At 35.1% G+C, this 20300-nt stretch overlaps 3 protein-coding genes and 1 pseudogene across 4 annotated transcripts; 1 reads left to right on the forward strand and 3 right to left on the reverse strand.

The window, feature by feature from the left end:
• Positions 1–694: 694 nt before the first annotated feature.
• Positions 695–3827, forward strand: LOC143568721 (ATPase 8, plasma membrane-type-like). Its single transcript, XM_077054800.1, has 7 exons — positions 695–911; positions 1013–1891; positions 1971–2213; positions 2301–2709; positions 2785–3299; positions 3386–3559; positions 3644–3827. The coding sequence occupies exons 1-7, from the start codon at positions 744–746 to the stop codon at positions 3806–3808; spliced, it is 2553 nt and encodes an 850-aa protein (XP_076910915.1). The 5' UTR covers positions 695–743; the 3' UTR covers positions 3809–3827.
• Positions 3828–4013: 186 nt separating this feature from the next.
• LOC143568710 (uncharacterized) lies at positions 4014–7329 on the reverse strand (annotated as a pseudogene). The gene is made up of 8 exons (XR_013141612.1): positions 7122–7329; positions 6597–6654; positions 5964–6072; positions 5713–5882; positions 5476–5622; positions 4893–5004; positions 4680–4806; positions 4014–4599 (listed from the first exon to the last, which is right to left on the reverse strand). The product of XR_013141612.1 is annotated as an uncharacterized LOC143568710 (transcript).
• Positions 7330–8794: 1465 nt separating this feature from the next.
• LOC143568729 (adenylate kinase 5, chloroplastic-like) lies at positions 8795–12996 on the reverse strand. Its single transcript, XM_077054808.1, has 18 exons — positions 12726–12996; positions 11926–12027; positions 11713–11841; positions 11493–11627; positions 11265–11411; positions 10953–11027; positions 10786–10876; positions 10653–10702; positions 10411–10575; positions 10253–10333; positions 10035–10173; positions 9871–9950; positions 9724–9789; positions 9618–9647; positions 9428–9537; positions 9215–9352; positions 9095–9124; positions 8795–9007 (listed from the first exon to the last, which is right to left on the reverse strand). The coding sequence occupies exons 1-18, from the start codon at positions 12927–12929 to the stop codon at positions 8977–8979; spliced, it is 1803 nt and encodes a 600-aa protein (XP_076910923.1). The 5' UTR covers positions 12930–12996; the 3' UTR covers positions 8795–8976.
• Positions 12997–13818: 822 nt separating this feature from the next.
• On the reverse strand, positions 13819–18392 carry LOC143567373 (wax ester synthase/diacylglycerol acyltransferase 11-like). Its single transcript, XM_077053816.1, has 7 exons — positions 17847–18392; positions 16910–17461; positions 16410–16476; positions 16180–16295; positions 15332–15544; positions 15119–15256; positions 13819–13993 (listed from the first exon to the last, which is right to left on the reverse strand). Exons 1-7 carry the CDS (start codon positions 18066–18068, stop codon positions 13829–13831), a joined length of 1473 nt encoding a protein of 490 aa, XP_076909931.1. The 5' UTR covers positions 18069–18392; the 3' UTR covers positions 13819–13828.
• Between the last annotated feature and the right edge of the window lie 1908 nt (positions 18393–20300).

Genomic DNA, 20300 nt, shown 5'->3' on the forward strand with positions numbered 1-20300 from the left:
TATATGTTTGTTCGTTTTATAACCGAACACAACCATACACAAACGATTAGAAGTTTATATTAGCTTGAACTGTAATACAAAACTTTAGAGAAGTAACATTAACAAACATATATTAATGAACGAATATAAACAAACACATTATCAACGATCATGAATAGAATGGGACCTCTACTTGTGTTTATTCATTTAGTTAATCGAATATAATTCCCTTTTCATTTTCATCCATGTACTAAACGACTCAAACTCCCTGTCACCGGCTCGCTGACCATTATTGATATAGATGAAAATTTATTTTAGATGTTAACATATTCTTGAAAAGATATACAAGTGCATAAGTAATTCAAATCCTTTTTGTTATAATCCTACAACAATAAAGTTATACTATAATTAGGGTGGTTTTTATAAAGCCATTCACTTGTGAAAAATGAGATGAATTTTATGCTCCACACATTGATAAATGTTAATGGATTACCCTCAATTTATTAATTGCAGTCCTAATTTTGTGGAAATGAGAAAAACAAAACGGTATGTAACAGAGGAAGGATATAAAGAATCTGGTCACCCTTAACAGAAAAGGGCTTCAACATTTCCCTCTAAATCGTGTTTATATACGACCACGACCTCTACTGTGTTCATAAGCATGGTGGAGGACCTGAGGGGTTGTCGCGAGGCCCGACTTTTATCTTAATAATAATATTATATTATTATATTATTTAAATTCTCTTTTCTAGCAATCAGTCACAATGTCTGATAATTCCTTACAAGAAGTTAAAAGTAATCAAATTGATCTTGAAAAAATCCCTATCGATGATGTCTTAACGATCTTAAATTGTACGCGCGAGGGCTTGAACGACGATGAAGGGGCTAAGAGGCTCGACATCTTCGGCCCAAATAAGCTTGAGGAGAAAGAGGCACGTTGTTGTTTACCTTTTTTTTTTTTGAAGAAAACTAAAAAACATGAGTCTGCACCCTGCCTGTTGTTATTAACTAGGTTGACTTGTGTTTGAAACAGGAAAGTAAGTTGCTAAAGTTTCTGGGATTTATGTGGAATCCCCTTTCATGGGTGATGGAAATTGCAGCCATAATGGCCATTGTATTGGCCAACGGTGGCGGCAGGCCGCCGGATTGGCCGGATTTTGTAGGCATAGTTGTGCTGCTTCTGATCAACTCAACCATCAGTTTTATAGAAGAAAACAACGCAGGCAATGCCGCCTCCGCCCTAATGGCAAGCCTAGCCCCGAAAGCAAAGATTTTAAGGAACGGAAAATGGAGCGAACAAGACGCCGGCATATTGGTTCCCGGGGATATTATTAGTGTTAAGCTAGGAGATATTATCCCAGCCGACTCCCGTCTTCTTGAAGGTGATACTTTGAAAATTGACCAATCTGCCCTTACTGGTGAGTCAGTTCCTGTAAACAAGAACCCTGGGGACCCGGTGTACTCTGGCTCGACGTGCAAGCAAGGTGAAATTGAAGCGGTTGTCGTAGGCACCGGTGTCCGGACCTTCTTTGGGAAGGCGGCCCACCTTGTGAACAGCACTGACTCGGCCGGTCATTTCCAACAGGTTTTGACATCCATCGGTAACTTTTGCATATGCTCGATTGCGATTGGAATGGCGATCGAGATTGTGGTGATATATGTGATTCAACGACGACCGTATAGAGATGGTATCGATAACTTATTAATCCTTTTGATAGGTGGTATCCCGATTGCCATGCCTACGGTTTTATCTGTCACGATGGCAATTGGATCCCACCACCTTTCACAACAAGGTGCCATCACCAAGAGGATGACCGCCATTGAAGAAATGGCGGGCATGGATATTCTTTGTAGCGATAAAACCGGTACCCTCACTCTTAACAAGCTAACAGTTGACAAATCGTTAATCGAGGTCTGTTTTTCTGTTTTCTTGGTCAAAACTGAAAAGTCAACCACTTTACTGTTATCTAAATGGTCAAAACTTGTTACAGGTTTTCGTCAAGGATAGCGATAGGGATATGGTGGTGCTGTATGGTGCTCGAGCTTCAAGGGTTGAAAACCAAGACGCGATTGATGCTTGCATTGTCAACATGTTGGGTGATCCAAAAGAGGCTCGAGCCGGGATCAAAGAGGTCCATTTCCTACCGTTTAACCCCAATGATAAACGCACCGCCATAACCTACATTGACAACAAGGGTGACTGGTATCGGGTCAGCAAGGGTGCACCAGAACAAGTAACAATTCACTTATTTTCTTAAATGTTTTCCTTCCTGTTATAACGTTTTGAAACCATTAACCAATAACGTTATATTTCTTGATAGATCATCGAACTTTGCGAACTCACCGGCGAAACAATGAAGCGGGCTCAGGATGTCATTGACGGGTTCGCAAACCGAGGTCTTCGGTCTCTAGGCGTGGCTCGACAAACTGTACCCGAGAAGACAAAGGAGAGCGCGGGCACACCGTGGGAGTTTGTAGGATTGTTGCCACTTTTTGACCCACCAAGACATGACAGCGCCGAGACTATTAGAAGGGCTTTAGAACTTGGTGTTAAAGTTAAAATGATAACCGGAGATCAACTTGCAATCGGGAAAGAAACCGGTAGAAGACTTGGTATGGGTACTGACATGTATCCCTCTTCTTCAATTCTCTCAGAAGGCGGTTATAATAACAGCTCTGCAATCGATGACCTCATTGAGAAGGCTGATGGCTTCGCCGGAGTTTTCCCCGGTACATAATATAATACTCAACTGTACTATTTATCAAACCGTAATTTTCACAAACACTAACTTTGCATTCTTACAGAGCATAAATACGAGATCGTCAAGAGGTTACAACAGAGGAATCACATATGCGGTATGACAGGAGACGGTGTGAATGACGCACCGGCACTTAAGCGGGCAGACATCGGAATAGCGGTGTCAGACTCCACAGACGCGGCCAGGAGCGCGTCTGACATAATCCTAACCGAGCCGGGGCTTAACGTGATAGTGGCGGCTATACTGACGAGCCGATGCATCTTCCAAAGGATGAAAAACTACACGATCTATGCCGTCTCAATCACCATCCGGATCGTGTTGGGGTTCATGCTCATTGTTGTCATATGGAGGTTTGACTTCTCACCGTTCATGATTCTCGTCATCGCCATCCTTAATGACAGCACCATCATGATGATCTCCACTGACCGGGTTAAACCGTCACCCCTCCCCGACGCGTGGCGGCTCAATGAAATCTTCGTCACTGGTATCGTCCTCGGGACTTATCTTTCACTCGTGACCGTTTTGTTCTTTTGGCTCTCTGCTAAAACCGACTTCTTCCCCGTAAGTCAATGTCACTTGTTACCGTTATGATTTTTTATAAGAAATCCGTGAGTCCGTGACAATAATAATTAATTTTTAATGTTCAGAGGCTTTTTGGTGTTCGATCGATTGTTGGAAACGATGATGAAGCCACTGCAGCACTATACCTTCAAGTGAGTATTATTAGCCAGGCGCTTATTTTTGTAACGAGATCTCAAAGTTGGTCATTCCTTGAATGCCCTAGCTCCTTGCTCATGCTTGCATTCGTAGTAGCTCAGATAGTAAGTACAAACTACCTTAACCACCTTAACTACCAACTATTTGATTTGAGTTGTGTTTAACATTCATGTGTTTTATATATACAGGTGGCTACATTTCTAGCAGTATATGCCGACTGGAATTTTGCAGAGATGCAAGGAATTGGATGGGGATGGGCGGCAGTAATATGGTTGTTCAGTATTGTTACTTACATTCCTTTAGATATTCTTAAATTCATCATCCATGCAGCATTGGACGCGAAGTCTAGTTAGATGTAATCGAACAATGTACACAAGAAAAAACATATAAAAACTAGATGGACATTATTTAAGATCTTTCTAGGGATATTGTATCCTAGGGCATGTGAAGCCAATGGTGAGGCTGGTGGTTGCCACCACCTAACACCACCAAAAACAACCGTGGAAGAACACGGTAGGTGAAAAGATGTGTAAATTTCATGAAAGCATAGTAGAAGAAAGGGATTGATCAACAAGAAACTTTTACATATGCTTTTTTGAGTTTTCTTTCGATGATGCATTTTTTTTCCTTTTATTTTTATGTAATTCTGTATCTAAGTGAATTCTTTTGTGTTTGAAAAATTACTACTTTTTGATTAAATTTGGTCTCCAAGAGGTCAACTCGGAAGGAATAACATCCTCATGACAAGAAATTACAGCTTGAGCCATCAACTTCCCGAGCCAGGCATGGTACAACAGACCTCTAGACCCAAGACCCGAAAATGACCAAAACTTGGTCTTATGAGTTTGACCAATAAGATCATCTATTTGACCTAAAAGCGGAAGAGACCCATTACCAGTAAGAGGTGGCATTGCTCTTAGACCTGCACGCGCTCCATCAAAATCCCATTTTAATATGTTTGGATAAACTGCAGATGCTTTTGGTATAAGTTCTTCCAAAGCTCGAAGCTTCCTCAGTTGACACGTTTTGAGAATAATTACAAGATCTCCATTCCCATGTGGACCCCACGTATACGTTTCGTGGATTCTGGATGGCAATCCATGCATCTGATAAGATTGAAGGACTATGTTCTAGAAAGTCTTCTCTGAAACATTTTATAACATAAGTTTAATATAAATGCATACACAAACGAATGAGATATTTGAATCCTATTTTGTTAAATACCTGATATTGTTGGGCAGATGCAAGTGTGCAATGATGCCTCTACAAGTCCTTAATGGTAACTTTCCTGAAAGTTCTGAAAGGAAAGTTGATCTGGCTCCCAAACATACAATAACAGCATCATATTCACCTATAAAATGAAGCATGTAATCATATAACAAAACATTTTGAGACATACACATAAAAAGGAACTCCAAAATGTATCGCATATATTACCTTCTAATTCAAGGAGACGGTCAACAGACCTCATGTGAAAGTTTATCTCCTTTTCACCAAGTCCTGTATTGGACATTTCTTTTGCCAGAGTTTCACAAGCTAAATATAGAGCCTAGCCATGATGAAATATCCATATATTAAGCACTATATGGATATACGAGATATGCATATTCAACAATAATCAGAATGAAATGACGAACAATAATAAAAGGGGTTGTCTAAAATTGTGTTTGGATATGCTTCTGTTGTTTGAAATTTTAATAATCAAATAATTAGATTCTTGCAAATTCTCATTATACAAGGAATTAAAGAATGAAATGATCAAAAAATGACATTTTTTTGTGAAAAAACTTAAAGATTACCTTATGAAATGGAAGTAAAAGCCTCTCAATTCAAGTTAAAGGAAAGGGCAAATTGATCATTCTGTTTTACCCTTAGGGCTTAGATAATCAATTATGTTGGACAATCTGTTTATCCTAACACGGAATCAGATAAAAAGTTTCAAAATGAATATCCAAACGCCTCTAAGAAGCAACAGTAAGTGGTAAAAATATGTATATATAATATCATACAGTATATTCACCTCAAGATAGCGTTGGGGGTGTATATTTACAGCATCATGCATATAAAAGGCTGAATTGGAAGGAACAGATATACTAGGCACTAAATCCCGGGCTGCCTCTTCATTAACAGACTGTATTCTGCAACTTGCAAGAGAGTTCTGAGCATTCTTCAAGAAGGAAAAGAAATTATCACGTTATTGTTAAGTTATTAAACTGTATTGCATTGTGTGTTCCATTTACCAATTTAGAAAGCTTACATCATTCATCACACTCATGTTTTTCAAGCTGACCACGGGTCTCAAAATACCCTTTCTTCGCGCAATAAACGCACTAGAGTTCTGATTAATTACTCCACTGTTCGATTCAGCAATGCTTAAAAGCCTTAAAGTCTCTTCCCAACACTTGGCTGCCATCCAAAGAGGTTTAACTGCAAATAAACATAAAAAAAATATGATAATAAAACAATAAATGTTGTTAAAAATATGCATGAGTAAAAACAAGATGTAACCTTTAGGAGAATAAGGATGAAGGAGTCCTCCAGCTACTCCCGAAGCACCACCTCCAATTCATATCTCATCAAGAACATCAATGCATACATGCAAATCGGTAGGACTGCGCTGCAAAACAAGTCCCATACAACAAAATCAGAACCTATTTCTTCAAAAACTAATGAAAATGGTATGTGTTCTTGAAGTTCTTCTACAATTACTATAACAATGATAAATTCTGCACTGAAAGCATCTAATTATCACTAGGCTTGTAAACGAACTGAACGAACACGAACGCCTTTTCTTGTTCATGCTTGTTCGTTAGGAAAATGATCATGTTCGTGTTCATTTATGTTCGTTCGTTAAGAATCTAAACAAACGTAAATGAACAATTATAAATAAACATAAATAAACAAATCATAAACGAACATGTTTAATTACTATTGTTAAAAGTTATAAAATTGCATAGTTAAATGGGTTAAACGAACGTTCACAAACGTAAATAAACAACAAATGAAACATGTGTTTATGTTCTAAACAAACGAACAGAAACAAGCTTGATTTCCACCGAACGGTCCACTGAACGTTCGGTTCGTTTACAGGGCTAATAACCACAATTCAGATGCATGCACAAATAAAGTATGAACGTGTACCTCTAACAAGTGCCATGCTACTGATAATCCTGCAAAGCCAGCACCAAGCACTGCATATCTGCACATTAATCATTCATCAAACTCATCATTTTCATCATATTCCAAAATTAACCTTCACTTTTCAACTTAATTCATTCCAGGATGATTCCATTTAGTGTAAGAGTGAGCATATATCAATTCAGTTCGGTTATTCCACTCCACCGAAACCGATAACCGATATCAGTTTGGTTAGTTTTCGGTTCAATTAATAACCAAAGCCAAACCTGAACTAAAATTATATGAAAATATGAATTGTTGATTAATACAGTACTTAACCGGTTTTCGGTTAGTTTCGGTTCGGTTTCGTCGGTTTTCGGCTAATTTCGATTAATCTAATTATGAATCTGATCTTCAAATTGAGGCGAACAAATTAGGTTTAGGTTTAGGTTTAGGCTTAATAATCAACAAATTATTATGTTATGCAGTAGGTTTAATACAGTTAAAACATTAGTGATTTAAACACAGTTAACATCAAATTAGTTGCACCTGACGGATCGTTGATGAATATATGAAGAAGAAGAAAAAGAAAATGCTACCACCGGAGTACGTGGTTTTCCGGTACGCACAATAATCCGTGATGTTTGACCGATTACCGGAAAACTTGACTGCCACGTCAGCATCTCGCACGGTTTTGGATGACGACGGTTGACGGCGCCGGTAACCGTTGAGAAGATAGATAGATAGATAGGTTGGATTAATATTATTATGGTACAATACGTTATGCGTTAACATACAATGGCTCAATGTCAATGCGTTGTGCAATTAATTTGCTACCGAGCTAATCTCGAGGCTGTGGCGAAGCTTGAACGAGTTTTTTTTTACTCAAAATATATTAAAAAAAATATAAACGCGCAGGAGCGGGCTCTAATTTTCGCTCACAAACGTGTATATTATACACTATGTATACAAATTTTTGGACAAAAAACGGGTAATTTACATTATTACGCAAAAAAACGGGGCCACTAAGCTTCGTCAATGCTTGTATGCATTAGTTTCACACGACTTAATAACTGAACTTTGACTCGCTTAAGGTACTACACGAGCCTAGTCAAGCGAGCTTGGGCTCGGCTTGTTTACTACCTAGTTGCACATGGGGCTATAAACAAACCAAGCTCTCGGGGAACTGTTTGATTATAAGTCGTTTATGTCCGTTCATTTAATAAGTGAACAAACATGAATAAGGAATTTTGTTCGGTTAACTAAATGAAATGAATACGAATAAAGTCTATGTCGTTCAATTATACGTGAATGTTTGATAAGGTGTCCATTTATGTTTTTAATGTTTGTTTGTTTGTTCATTAAAGGTGTTTCTTCTTTTTTTTCTTTTAATTTTTTAAATGTTTTGTAATGACAAGTTTAATCTATACTATATATAATACACCAAACAATGACAAATTAAGACACCTTAATTTTAAGGGATTCACAAATCAATTAACATATGGTACAACCTTTAATGCATCTAGGATAAGGGTAAACTTGTCAACTAAAAGAGGTTATTAAATAGTTACATCATTGACCCCTTTACTTTGCTTGACTTTTGTAAATTTTAAAAATAGTTACAACTATGATCCTTGATCTTTCACTCTTATATGATTTTTATTTTCATTTTTAACTGAACTCCCCTCATTATTTTTAAATATTAATAATTTTTCATGTACTAATATTTTTTAAGAAAATTATACCATAAAAACGAGCATGTTTTTATCTTTATTTTGAGTATCATATTGTTATAGTTTTCTCATTTAAAAAATAACATTTTACGTAGGGGCGTTTGATGTCTGGTTTTAATGGATTTTAAATTAAACCGTGTGTCAAACCGTTAGTAACCGGTCTTTTCGTCGAAAACCGAAATGAACCTTTGAAAATTGAAAACGACTGGCCAAAAGTTAATGAAAAAATCAACGGTGAAATCAAACCAATGACCGGTTTGAATGTTTTGCGGTTTCAAATCGAACAACGAACATCCATGAACTTGTTACATGATTACAAATGCATGTGTTTCCCGCTGCATCGCGCGGGCACTCGTCTAGTGTTATCATATAGGTGTTAGGTATTAGCGTCTAAGCTCAGTCTTAAACTAAGCAGATTTGGCATTCTGGAAGATGAAGATAGTCTTACCAATCAAACTTGTCGGACGTGATCTTCTTGTCTTCTACCAAACACAAGAAGATACTTATATGAGAGATCATAGTGAAACATACAAAAAAATCTCATAAAAATGTACAAAAAGCATCAAAATCTAATAAAAATATACATTTGGATATCTTACAGGATATGCATAATACTCAACTCCATATTCAATAGTTTTGTTCTTGATAGTGAGTGCACATTTTTTTTTCTTCTATGCTGAAAGTATGCCACTCAAGAAACCCCTGATAAACACATCAACATTAATCAATCAAAATTAGCTTTAAAACTTTAAATAAGTTTTGACTTTTTGAAAAAGTAAATATTCTTACCAGAATCCTGATGACTTTTTAACTTTCTCTCTGCAATAATATGATAAAATATGATGAATATTGAATACAATAAAGGGTTCTAAAGTTCTGTTTATTTGAAATTTTGAATCTAAATTGTACCTTGTTCTTCCTTCAAATGCATCATTAATTTCATCACCGGTCGGCCTAGTAGGAAACGTTGACAAAATGACGTATTTCTCCTTCCCAGTTGAATCATTTACCCTTTTGAACAGCTCATACCTATAAGGATAAGCCATCCTATATACATGATACACGATTAAGGTCAGTTTAGCCATTTTTCATCTTGAAAATACAGATTCACACAAACTTCACCTTAAAGCACCCATAATTGGATATTGTGTTCCTGCATAATAAAGAAGCCGAAACTGATAGCACATTTCAAACGATGCAGCATACTCTAGTCGTTTTTCTCGACCCATTGTCTGCCAATGAAAGTCAACTATAAATTTCCCATAATTACTTTACTAAATATTAATGTTCCACAAAAGTTTATAAAACTTACTTGCATAATACCACTTGAAGCCGGCAAGTCCTAATCATATAAGTTCAAGAAAAAAGTTAGTACCTTTTTCAAATACAAGAAATAGTAATTGAAATTTTGAACCAACCTTGAGCCTCGGATTTATAAGAATGACCGGTCGACTGCCAGCAGCATCAGTCATCGCTCTTAGATCCTGAATCATTTTATTCAAACATTTAAATAAATAAAAAAAGATATAACTATCGTAATCATATTTGACACGTTAAATATTTACATCAATGATGCAATTTCCCATAGCATTTTGAGGAGCCACTAAAATGAAAACATCATCTACTTCATCAACCTCTTTGCCACCTAAATGACACCGAAAAAATATAAATTCACATTAACATTTTACTATTTTAAATCCACATTTAACCAATTTTACAAAACTAGTACCTATAGAGCCGATGTTTATAAAGTTCCCCATTGCACCATCATTACCCCAATCCATAAATTCTAGAATCTTGCGGGTCCCTGCAAGCTGCAATGGCATTCCTGCTAGTGCTCCTTCTCCCATTGATCCTTGAACAGAAACCTACATTATTATTATTATTATAATTAACATATATCTAATATCTAAAATTTAGTAACTAAAAGTGGCAGAATATGCATACCTTGACACGCTTTCCATCATCAGCAAATGAAAGAGCAAGAACTCGAACAAGTTCCATTAACGTGCCTATTCGATATACATCCTGTTTATAAATAGTTAAGTGTGTAATTATTTAGTCATAAGAAAATCAGCAATTATAAAATGATAAGCATTTTTCACCTGCTCGGGGTTCAGCTCGGGAATATTAATCTCCACTTTTACTCGAGTTTTTCCATCATTGACAGCTCTTTGGGTTGCTTGAAGCACGTCATCATAAAAATATTCCCTAATTTCTCTAGAATGAGGAATATTATTTAAGTTGGTTGGAATCCCTCTCCAGTTTTCCTGTAAAAAGTTAAAACTAATAATAAAGATAAATACAATTAATAGACATAAAAGGACACGATTGCATAAACACATACCTTGGTTGCAGGTGACTTGTTGAACTGGCTGGCAAATTTACTAGCATTTTCTGGTTATAAAAACACATGATATTTTAAGTGATGTATTATTATAAACTAAAATATAGTTATTTCAAAATCATTGTAAACTTGCCTGCTTTTTTTGTCTCCTTTTCTTTCTTGATTTCCGATAGCAAAGAATTTATTTCACCAAAAATTACATCTTTAGAACGGTTACCATCGATCTGTAAATTATAACAATTCACTTGTAAATTTTAAATTTACAAATTGGTGTGAGCAAAATATATAGATGGTAAAAACCTTCTTCAAAAGGTCCGAATATGTGGATAATATTGCTTCCACATTCTGCTTATAAATTTGTAGACGCGATTTAACCTAAAAGAAAACAGAAACAATATCATTTAATTCAACTGTAAATAAAAGAAACGACAATTTCAACCCGTTTGCATATGAACGGGTTGTGTTTCATCTCAAAACAGCAAACTGATTCAAAAATTTAGATTTTCTTTGTAACAGTAACTTTTTTTCAAAAACAAACACAAAATGTATGCAGGTCAACTCAACCCATACAAGATATGACCCGTTTCAACCTGAACCCGCTTTGAACCGTACCTTTTCTTCTGTGTCATCGGGTCGTGTTATTAGTCTTGCTTTGACTTCTTCGGTTTCCGGAGGGAAGTTTTTTATATGGTAAATCTTCCCGGTTTCAGGGTCCAGTCTTCTACCAACACATCTGTCTATTAATATTTCATCAGGAACCTGTGTATAAACTGCATGTTAACATTAAATCTGAAACTTTATATCTTTAATGACCATCTTATTAAAACTACAGATACATACATCTAAAGCTATGAATACATCCGGTCTTATCTTCATTTTCTCCAGCGACTGCGCTTGTGCAAAACTGCGTGGAAACCCGTCTAAAAGCCATCCTTTTTCTTTTGCATCTTCTCGTGACAGTCGTCCTATTACCATCTGTAAGTTTTAAAAATATTCATTTTTATAGTCTTTTAGTTAGAACTTAGAAAAAAAAAGTAACTAAACTTATATTATATCATACATTTGTGACAACTTCATCGGGAACAAGGCGTCCCGAATTCATGTATTCTTTTGCTTGGTTTCCAATTTCCGAACCGGCTGCTACTTCACTTCTAAGTAGATCTCCAATTGATATGTGCACCAATCCAAACTAATTATCCAATAATATGATCATTTGAGATATTAACCAACAAAATAGAAATTAAAAACCTAAAATAAAAACATTTTAACTAACCTTTTGAACAATCATCTCACACTGTGTCCCTTTGCCTGATGCAGGTGCACCTGATATCATAACTTTTAAGGGCTCATTTTGAGAGCACCTTACCTTCAGTCCCTAATGTCAGCAATTACATTTAACATCATTAGCATATGCTGTTCAGAGGTGCATGTTGTAAGATTTATTATGGTAAGATGCTATGATATATTTACTAGACCTGACTAACAGGTCACACGATAAGACACGATTACCTGTGGTACTAGACATGAACACGGCACGATAACTAGTCGTGTCATTTTTTCAAACATGAACACGAACCTGTTTATAAACAGGCTACACGACATGATATATATCATATATGTAGTGAGACAAAAGTTGCCAAACTTTTATAAAATTCTTAATTAATACATATATTTTATTAAGAAATAAGGCATATGTAGTGTATGTGTTTGTGCATTAAATTAAGCATATAAACAGGTTTAAACACGTGTTTAACCTGTTTGGACACAATTTTATCGTGTTTTAAACGCGTCGACCTGCTTAAGACACGAAACCTGTTAAGCTTAAACCCAAACTTCTTTAACTTTAACTCCTCGTGTTAACGCGTCGGTGTCAAAATTGCCAGCCTTAATATTCACTACATTTTCAGTCATTCAAGCATTTTCACAAACACTTGGTATGCACATTCAAAATCACCACAATTCCACCAATTCACAAACAATAAGAAACCAAGACAATAACAAACAGATAAATTGATCAAATTAACCTCCTACAAGGTACAAACAGCAAAAAGTAACAATCTTTATAACACAAACCTTGGTTCTTGGGGATATACTGAAATGGGTATGCTTATAAACATTAATTGAAGTGGAATTATGATGAAATTGAGCTGATGATGATGATGATGATGATGGTATTGAGAGAGATGAAGGGTGGAGAGTGTAAGTGGATGAGAGATGAGGTGGTGTGAATCGAATGTTTTGGTAATTGAATGAAGAAGTTGCAGCATAATTCAACATGATGATGAATTGATGATGATGATCAATGGATGCAGCTATTTGCTTGAGGAAGTAAACTGTCACCACAGATTCTTGAATATGTTTATGAAGTGTTTTTGGCCACTTAGTTATTATTATTATTATTATTATTATTATATCTCATATGAATCGGCGGCAGTCTACTTTATGACTAGGCGGTCGCACGTCGTAACTCGCAGGTCAGTGATGGACCTTAGTTTGGAATCCTCAAGTTTTTTTTCGAAGGGCATAACCTCTGATTCGCGGGTCCTCCATGTGTTCTTGGATGAACCTTCTCCACTTATGTAACTTGACACTAGTTGCGTTGTCACAAGAGTCGAAACCTTCTGACCTTACGCATGCAGACTCGTATTCGAACGGGAGACCTCCCAAAAGAAGTCTAGGTCTATTCTTCATTGTATAACCAACTGAGCTAAATCGTTAGATGAATATTTATTTAGTTTATTTTTTTAAAGAGAATGTCTATTTCTTATTTATGTGAATTTCACATAACAAGATATGAAGGTAAAATCACTTATTCTAACTGTTTTTTCATTAGATCGGTATTAGTTTTCCGGACAAAATGTGACTTTTTTTGGTCAAAAGTGTTTTTCTGGCGACTTGCTTAGCGTTTTGTTAGTCGCAGACCGTTGTAAGCAAATATGATAAAAGATGAGATCGCTATTAGCTAATTCGTTAGTTGGAACCGACAAAAATAATAGTTGGAATTTGGAATTTATAAAAACCAATACGCCTACTATAAATGAGATTAAATTGTTCTATGGAAATTACTAATGCAAACACATTACTATTAAGTTATAAAAAAACATAGTATTATAATATGTTTTATTATAGATCAACACATGACATGTAACATTGTAACGTGTAGTACAAGACTGCAACTACTTGTTTTTAACACTCTCTCTTAGTAAAGCAGATGCCTTGATTACGTGAAGAGCTTCCTCAAGATCGTCACCCGACCTTTGGGGGTCAGGTATGGTTTCTTCATCCGCTGATATCACAAACGTCAATTTGTTCATATAACTTACGACATGAATCATCAATGACTGCAACAAAACTTTTGTTAGTTATCTTAATAATGAAAATAAATACTATTTAAATCAAAGATGATATATACAAAATTTTACTATCTTACATAATTAATTGTAGCATAAGATAACTTTGGACCATTAGTTAGCTGTCTTAAATATTATACGATATATAGTTTTTTTTTCTTTTTAAGAGTGTAAAAACCGTATAATACTATCTAATACTAGTAACAGAGATACTAGTTATAAGAAATGTCATGCCTCATACAATGTGTTTTGAGCACGGTGGCTAAAAAATTTTAAACGATCTCCTAAGGAGTTTTCACCAGGATAACAAAAACAAAGTCATGAGTTCATTAAGGACAAAACGAACAATATTATTTGATACAACTTGAAATCTTAAAAAGAGATTTAAGTCTACATTGTTAGTTATTTATAATAGGAATATTGGTTTTTATTATTTTTAACTATCGTCTTTTGGTCACTGCCGATCCCAACTAACGAATTGATTATTGACAGCCCCGACTTTTAACGTATTTGTTTCTTACGGTCCGCAACTAACAGAATACTAACACCGTTAGTTGCAGGTCACCAGAAAAACGTTTTTGGCTGGAAAACTCAACATTTTCGTCCGAAACATCTTGGTAACTTTGTATCAGACATTTAGAAACTTTTTCTAGCAAAGCCCTAATTACTGAGGTCGTCGGAACCCTATACCATTGTCGGAATCGGTTGATGGTGCTCAAGTAGTGGTGAGTCAATTGGTGGTGGTGGTGGCGGTTTTCAGGTGGTGTTTTCCAGCAAAAAATGTGACTTTTCAAGTCAAAAACGTTTTTCCGACGACCTATAACTAACGGCGTTAGGATTTTGTCAGTCGCGGACCGTTAGGAACAAATATGTTAAAAGTTGAAACCGTCTGCCGCCAATTTTTAGTTAGGACAGGCAGTGACCAAAAAACAATAGTTAGAATTGATAAAAACCAATATACCTTTATAATAACTAGTTAGAAGAAAGTTGTAATGTCACATAATGATTGATTTTACATCTTTAGGCATGCATGCATTTATATATATACACATACATAAATAAATAAATTAATGTGAATATAGTAGGTGGTACTTATATAATTATATGTATACTTACATTTGGTTGTCCATAGCAACTAGGAGCAATGTAAGTGAGATCATGACCATAAAATGTGACTTCTTGTTCTGGCCCAGGCAGACTGGTGAACCACAAAGTTGTATTAAAGAACAACTTATGGTTTAGTTTTCCTACAGCCTGCACAAACCCCACATTAATTAACACGAATAAGATCGATTAGTCATTTGTCAGGGACACTGTGATTTAACTTACTTTAATCCCGAACAACTTGAGGATCAAGTAAACGACATAATGCGTGAACAAAGGTTCCAATGAGAATTTTTTCCTATCAATAACCGCCTTGGCTTCTTTCACATAGTCTAATGGGTTTCTTTTAACTCCGATCGCAAAGGGAAGTAGCACGTAGCCTATCCGGTTGCCCCATTGACGACCCACCTTTCCGGTCTTCATTGTTTCAGCCAGAGTCTACCCCATGCAACACATTTAAAACAAAAAAATAATAATAGCCAATAATTGGTAATGAATTTTGTCTGTTTACTATTTTTAGGTAGTCAGCTAAATCTTAAGTAAATCTAAATAGTGAGCAATCTTTCATAATTCAATAGTTTGGATTATTGATCGGCGCCTCAAGAGGAAACTCGCCATATATGAGATCACTCTTTGGTCCTACCTGGAACCCTGTTTTTTTGTGGCATGTAAAATTTGAACCCAAGACCACCATCTTTAAAATGAAGCAGTTATTCAAAAATAAATAAATAAATTAAAGATAGCTTAAAATAACGTTTTCAAAAATATAAGAAGAAATTGTTTTTATTTATTTTTTATTTTTTTGACACTCCAATATAAATTTTAAAAAACTTCAATTCTTTCAAAATAATGTACTTTTTGTGACGTAAAAATACACTATTTTGAAGAATCGAATTTTAATTAACTTTATATCGGAATATCGACAAAAATGAATTAAACAAGAATATGTATATAGATTTTTTTTAAAGATTTAAATAACCCATTAAAGTGCTACCTATATTCTCTTAATATTTGAGTGACCACCTCAATTATATTTCTCCTAGACCACCTAAACTTGAAGAAAATGAACTAACATCAATCCTCGTGGTTGCTCTTAGGTTGAAAAAGAATGTTGCGCGAAGGCGAATGTTTTTGGGAATGAAGTCGTTTTTATCATGAACATTTGTCCTATCGACATCCCTGATTTCACCTGAAATTGAACCGATTAACATTACTGAAATAACCAATTAAGACTGATTAACCGTACTTGATTAATATTAATCTATCGGAAATTTGAAGGTGATCAATGAGATACAAAACTCACTATATCTGCGATTCAAGTAGGATGATAACCCTGCTTGAGTGACTCCTAGTGCAACATCGTTCAACGTCTGAAACATTATTAATATCGTCGATGATTATGTTCCCTTTAAACTATCATTATATAATAATATAGTAACGGGTCATGTTATAGCTACATCACCCAATATGCTTTGACATCATAAAACAGCCATCCAGAAAACACAAATGTCTGTTTTGATTAAAAAAAAAAAGAAGTCAAACTTTGAACATTAATGGTCAGATTGACTTTTTGAATAATTTATGGACTGCTGTTCTAACCATAGGAGACAAACTTTGAAAATAATTGGTTAGAACGACCATTTGGCCAATACCTAGACGGCCATTCTGTCTTTAGACCGTTAAACTTTGAAAGTTTTTTTTTATCAAAACGGCCGTCCGACCTCTATCCAGACAGTTGTTTAAAACAATGTGGGATTAGATGTCAAACGGTGTATGTATAGTCGTCCCCTTATATTAACTTACCACATTCATGGCATCCTTCACAGCTTTAACGTCAGCTAAGCTAACAGTCTTACGAACAAAACGCCGAGGTCTATTCTCAACGCCCACGCCGGCTTTCAACGGAGTATCAGTGTCTTTATGAAACAACAAAGTGAATATAAACATGACAACAGCAACAATGGAGTTCCAAAGCATTTGTACGAGCGACCAGGCGCTACTAAACTTGATGTAACCGGAGTTTTTGCTCTTAGGAAGAGTCGGCAAGGCATTTGTATCGGATGATTGGCGCGTAGTTGCGAGCAAAAGTGTCATTAATGACAAACCATCCCCCAAAGAATGGTGAAAACGAAAAACTCCTGTCCCTTCATCATTAGATGTCTTGATGTCTAGAAGATGGAGATCCCATAAAGGTTTTGAGTTCTCAATGTGAGATGAACTAAGTTTTGAAATGTAGTCATCGACAAACTTGTCGGGACATGTGATGTTTGGATCTATGTCTGGGACTATAACATGGTCGTCGATGTTAACGTTTGTGGGAACCCATTTGATGCTCCCAGTTTCTTTGTCCAAAACCTATAACAAACATTTTATTATGTATTTATTTTGAATCTTGATAATATTAAACTTTATGATTATCCATTTTATTGTAATCTTAACTTTATTATGTGGCCCGATGTGGCAGTTTGTGAAGTTCTAGTGTTGCTGATGCTTTTATATTAGTTTAGATATTCAGTTTTATATCACTTCTAATATTATTAACTATCACTATGTGTCACAATGAGTGAGTTATAAACGTAAGTCATAAGTGTAGTTTCTTTATGGACAATAAACTTGTTTAATTTTTTTTCCCGTAATGGTATCAAGACATTTGTAAAGGTGGAATCACTCCCAAATGGTAAGAGTTCACGTCTCATTGTGAACAAAAATAATGTGTTAATTTTCCATTAAAAAAAATTACCTGCAAGCTCGAGAGTCGAGGATGCCAGAGGACAGAATGGATCATATTTTGTTTGACGACATCAGGGTTTATCTTGGTTTTGGCCCCCATCATGGTAATGATATAGACATTGGAACCAGGTTCATGGAACAACCGAGCCATAGGGCTCAACGGTTCGTGGTCTTCTTCCCGACCATCTTTGGCCTTGGTTTTAATTTGTTTGACACCTTTTGATGAATCCATAAGGATTTTTTTCAGATATATCAACTATGCACTTATATATGGTACATTGTTCATTATCTTATTCCGTTGTCAATAGTTTCTATATATATAATGCCTACAAACTACATGAAGAAAGTCAGAAATAAATCATTCTGTTTGCCCAACTAGTATCTAAGCAAACCTAATTCGTAGCACTTGATTAAGACTCATTGCTAATGTGTCCGCATATGCAACGGAATATTTATGATAGACTAAATTACAGTACAAATGGTCGGTACAATTCAGGTTTATGATTCATATATCGTCCAAACTTTTTAAAAATTATACATTTGGTCTGAGTTGTTTATTCATTGCCTCATTGGTAACAACGAGAAAAGAGTAACATTGTGTTCGGTAATTATTGGATAAACTTTGTTTATAAGGCTCGAGTTTGATTGTCAACCGTATTTCAAATCCCAATATGTGTGTATTATAAATCTTTGTCGACAACCTTTAGGTTATTATGACAAGTAGATCACATTGTTCCCAGAAAAGGATATATTGTAATATTTTCTATTATCAGCAGTATGTTCGTAAATGACTCATCAACGATTTATGTTCTTTTCTTAAAACCGGTATAATCACATAAATTACTTTTAATGTCTTGCACTTATTTTAAAACTTGGTTACTATAAAGCTGGGATATCCAAAGGTAACGGTCATAAACAAAGCAATGATTGATGATTTATAGTTTAGTCATATATGAAAAATGAACTATGTAACCATTGCTTACTATGTTTTTACCCACAAATACAAACTAAACATAATCATATTTCAAGAAATTTCGTTCTCAGTATTCATAAGGAATCGATAATCGATTAAGCATATTCAATGTACCAATCTCGTATATTATTTGATAAGAGCGGGAAATAGATGATGCTCGCATATCATGAGATGCTCAAGATCTACACACATATTTTGTTGAACTTATAAAACAACTAAGCTAAACAAATATCTGAACTATTCTAGTGAATATAGTCAGATATAACGTCTTCTCTAAATGGCAAACTTTATCAGTGATCATTTGGTAAATTCTTTACTCAGGGCCGGCCCATGGGGAGGCTGACGACCACTGAAGGCCCGGTCTTCCATAGGGCCCAAGGTTTTTTAAAATTATTATTATATATTTAATTTTTTAGGCTTATTTATAAAGTTAACCCTACATTGAGTTTGATTAAATAAAGCTTCGTTGAATGATTTAAACCCAAAAGTCCAATACTTAATTACCCATTAAAATTAACAAAAGAATTAATTAAGAAAGAGCGTCAAGGGATCTGCTTTCAAAAGTGCTAGAAAAACATCATGTTTCGTTTAATTAATTTAATTAGATCATTTTGCTAAAATCCTTTTTTCTGGTTTTTTTTACATCTCCCAAACTTTAATTGTTTTCATTTTTTTTTTGGTTGTATTCTCGAAAATGGCCCTTTCTTTACCCATAGATGACCAATTTTTTATGGTCCTCTTATCTATGTTAAAGAATATAATTAACATAAACTTTTATAAATATATTATTTAGAAAAAATAAAATAATAAAGTTATTAGTATGTTACATAGTCACGTACATGAAGGTCGTTAGAAATGGAGGTTGGGTTTACGGTCGGATTTGATGCCTTTTCTATTTATGGTTTTCAGTTTCACACCAAATATTGATATAATATCCATTTATTGCCTTTTTAAGTTATAAACATATGCTTATATCATTCAGACAAACATAACATCTAGTTTGTTTTTAGTGTCTTTCAACCAATCACCTTTTTGTCTCCAAAACATCTTGATTGATAAAAGCTTAACAATATAGTACAATTAAAAAAATATAATCTAAAGAAAAGGAGCAATGCTCTAGTATTCTGGTAAATTTTTTTCAGGGAATATCGTCGGTTTAAGTCTCATTCGTGATCAAATTTTATGTGTGAGCAAAATGTTTTACCATATCGATCTTTATGTGGTGAGTTTCTTGTGAAATTGGTGGCGAGACGAGTCGTCAGCGTTGTCTGTAATTGATGACATGAATGACCTTTTGTCATTGGATGTACTTAGGTGGCTGGCTTTGTTGGTTTAAAAAAAAGAAACTAAAAGATATCAAACTATATTTTGTTACTAGAGTAGCACAAACTGGGTATTTTTAGAAACCAGAACCGATTCCGGGTACGGTCAACGAAAGTCAAAATCAAGTCTGGTAAAAGCTGGTTCCAGGTATAGTCAGTTATTTGGCGG

Source organism: Bidens hawaiensis, unplaced genomic scaffold (genome assembly GCF_021521415.1).
Source record: "Bidens hawaiensis isolate Kalapana, Puna unplaced genomic scaffold, B.hawaiensis_p1.1 tig00001236_1, whole genome shotgun sequence".
In the NCBI taxonomy this organism is placed as follows: domain Eukaryota; kingdom Viridiplantae; phylum Streptophyta; class Magnoliopsida; order Asterales; family Asteraceae; genus Bidens; species Bidens hawaiensis.

What these genes read in the sequence shown, in the direction of transcription:
- LOC143568721 (XM_077054800.1), top strand. Translation starts at nt 744, where the DNA reads ATGTCTGATAATTCCTTACAAGAAGTTAAAAGTAATCAAATTGATCTT. An exon ending in GCAAGGGTGCACCAGAACAA is followed by an intron (nt 2,214 to 2,300) that starts GTAACAATTCAC and finishes ATTTCTTGATAG; the next exon opens with ATCATCGAACTTTGCGAACT. An exon ending in CATTCGTAGTAGCTCAGATA is followed by an intron (nt 3,560 to 3,643) that starts GTAAGTACAAAC and finishes TTATATATACAG; the next exon opens with GTGGCTACATTTCTAGCAGT.
- LOC143568729 (XM_077054808.1), bottom strand. Translation starts at nt 12,929, where the DNA reads ATGTTGAATTATGCTGCAACTTCTTCATTCAATTACCAAAACATTCGA. An exon ending in ATGTATTCATAGCTTTAGAT is followed by an intron (nt 11,412 to 11,492) that starts GTATGTATCTGT and finishes GTTTATACACAG; the next exon opens with GTTCCTGATGAAATATTAAT. An exon ending in GCATTTGAAGGAAGAACAAG is followed by an intron (nt 9,125 to 9,214) that starts GTACAATTTAGA and finishes ATATTATTGCAG; the next exon opens with AGAGAAAGTTAAAAAGTCAT.
- LOC143567373 (XM_077053816.1), bottom strand. Translation starts at nt 18,068, where the DNA reads ATGGATTCATCAAAAGGTGTCAAACAAATTAAAACCAAGGCCAAAGAT. An exon ending in CTCGACTCTCGAGCTTGCAG is followed by an intron (nt 17,462 to 17,846) that starts GTAATTTTTTTT and finishes TGTTTGTTATAG; the next exon opens with GTTTTGGACAAAGAAACTGG. An exon ending in GTTGCTATGGACAACCAAAT is followed by an intron (nt 13,994 to 15,118) that starts GTAAGTATACAT and finishes GTTTTGTTGCAG; the next exon opens with TCATTGATGATTCATGTCGT.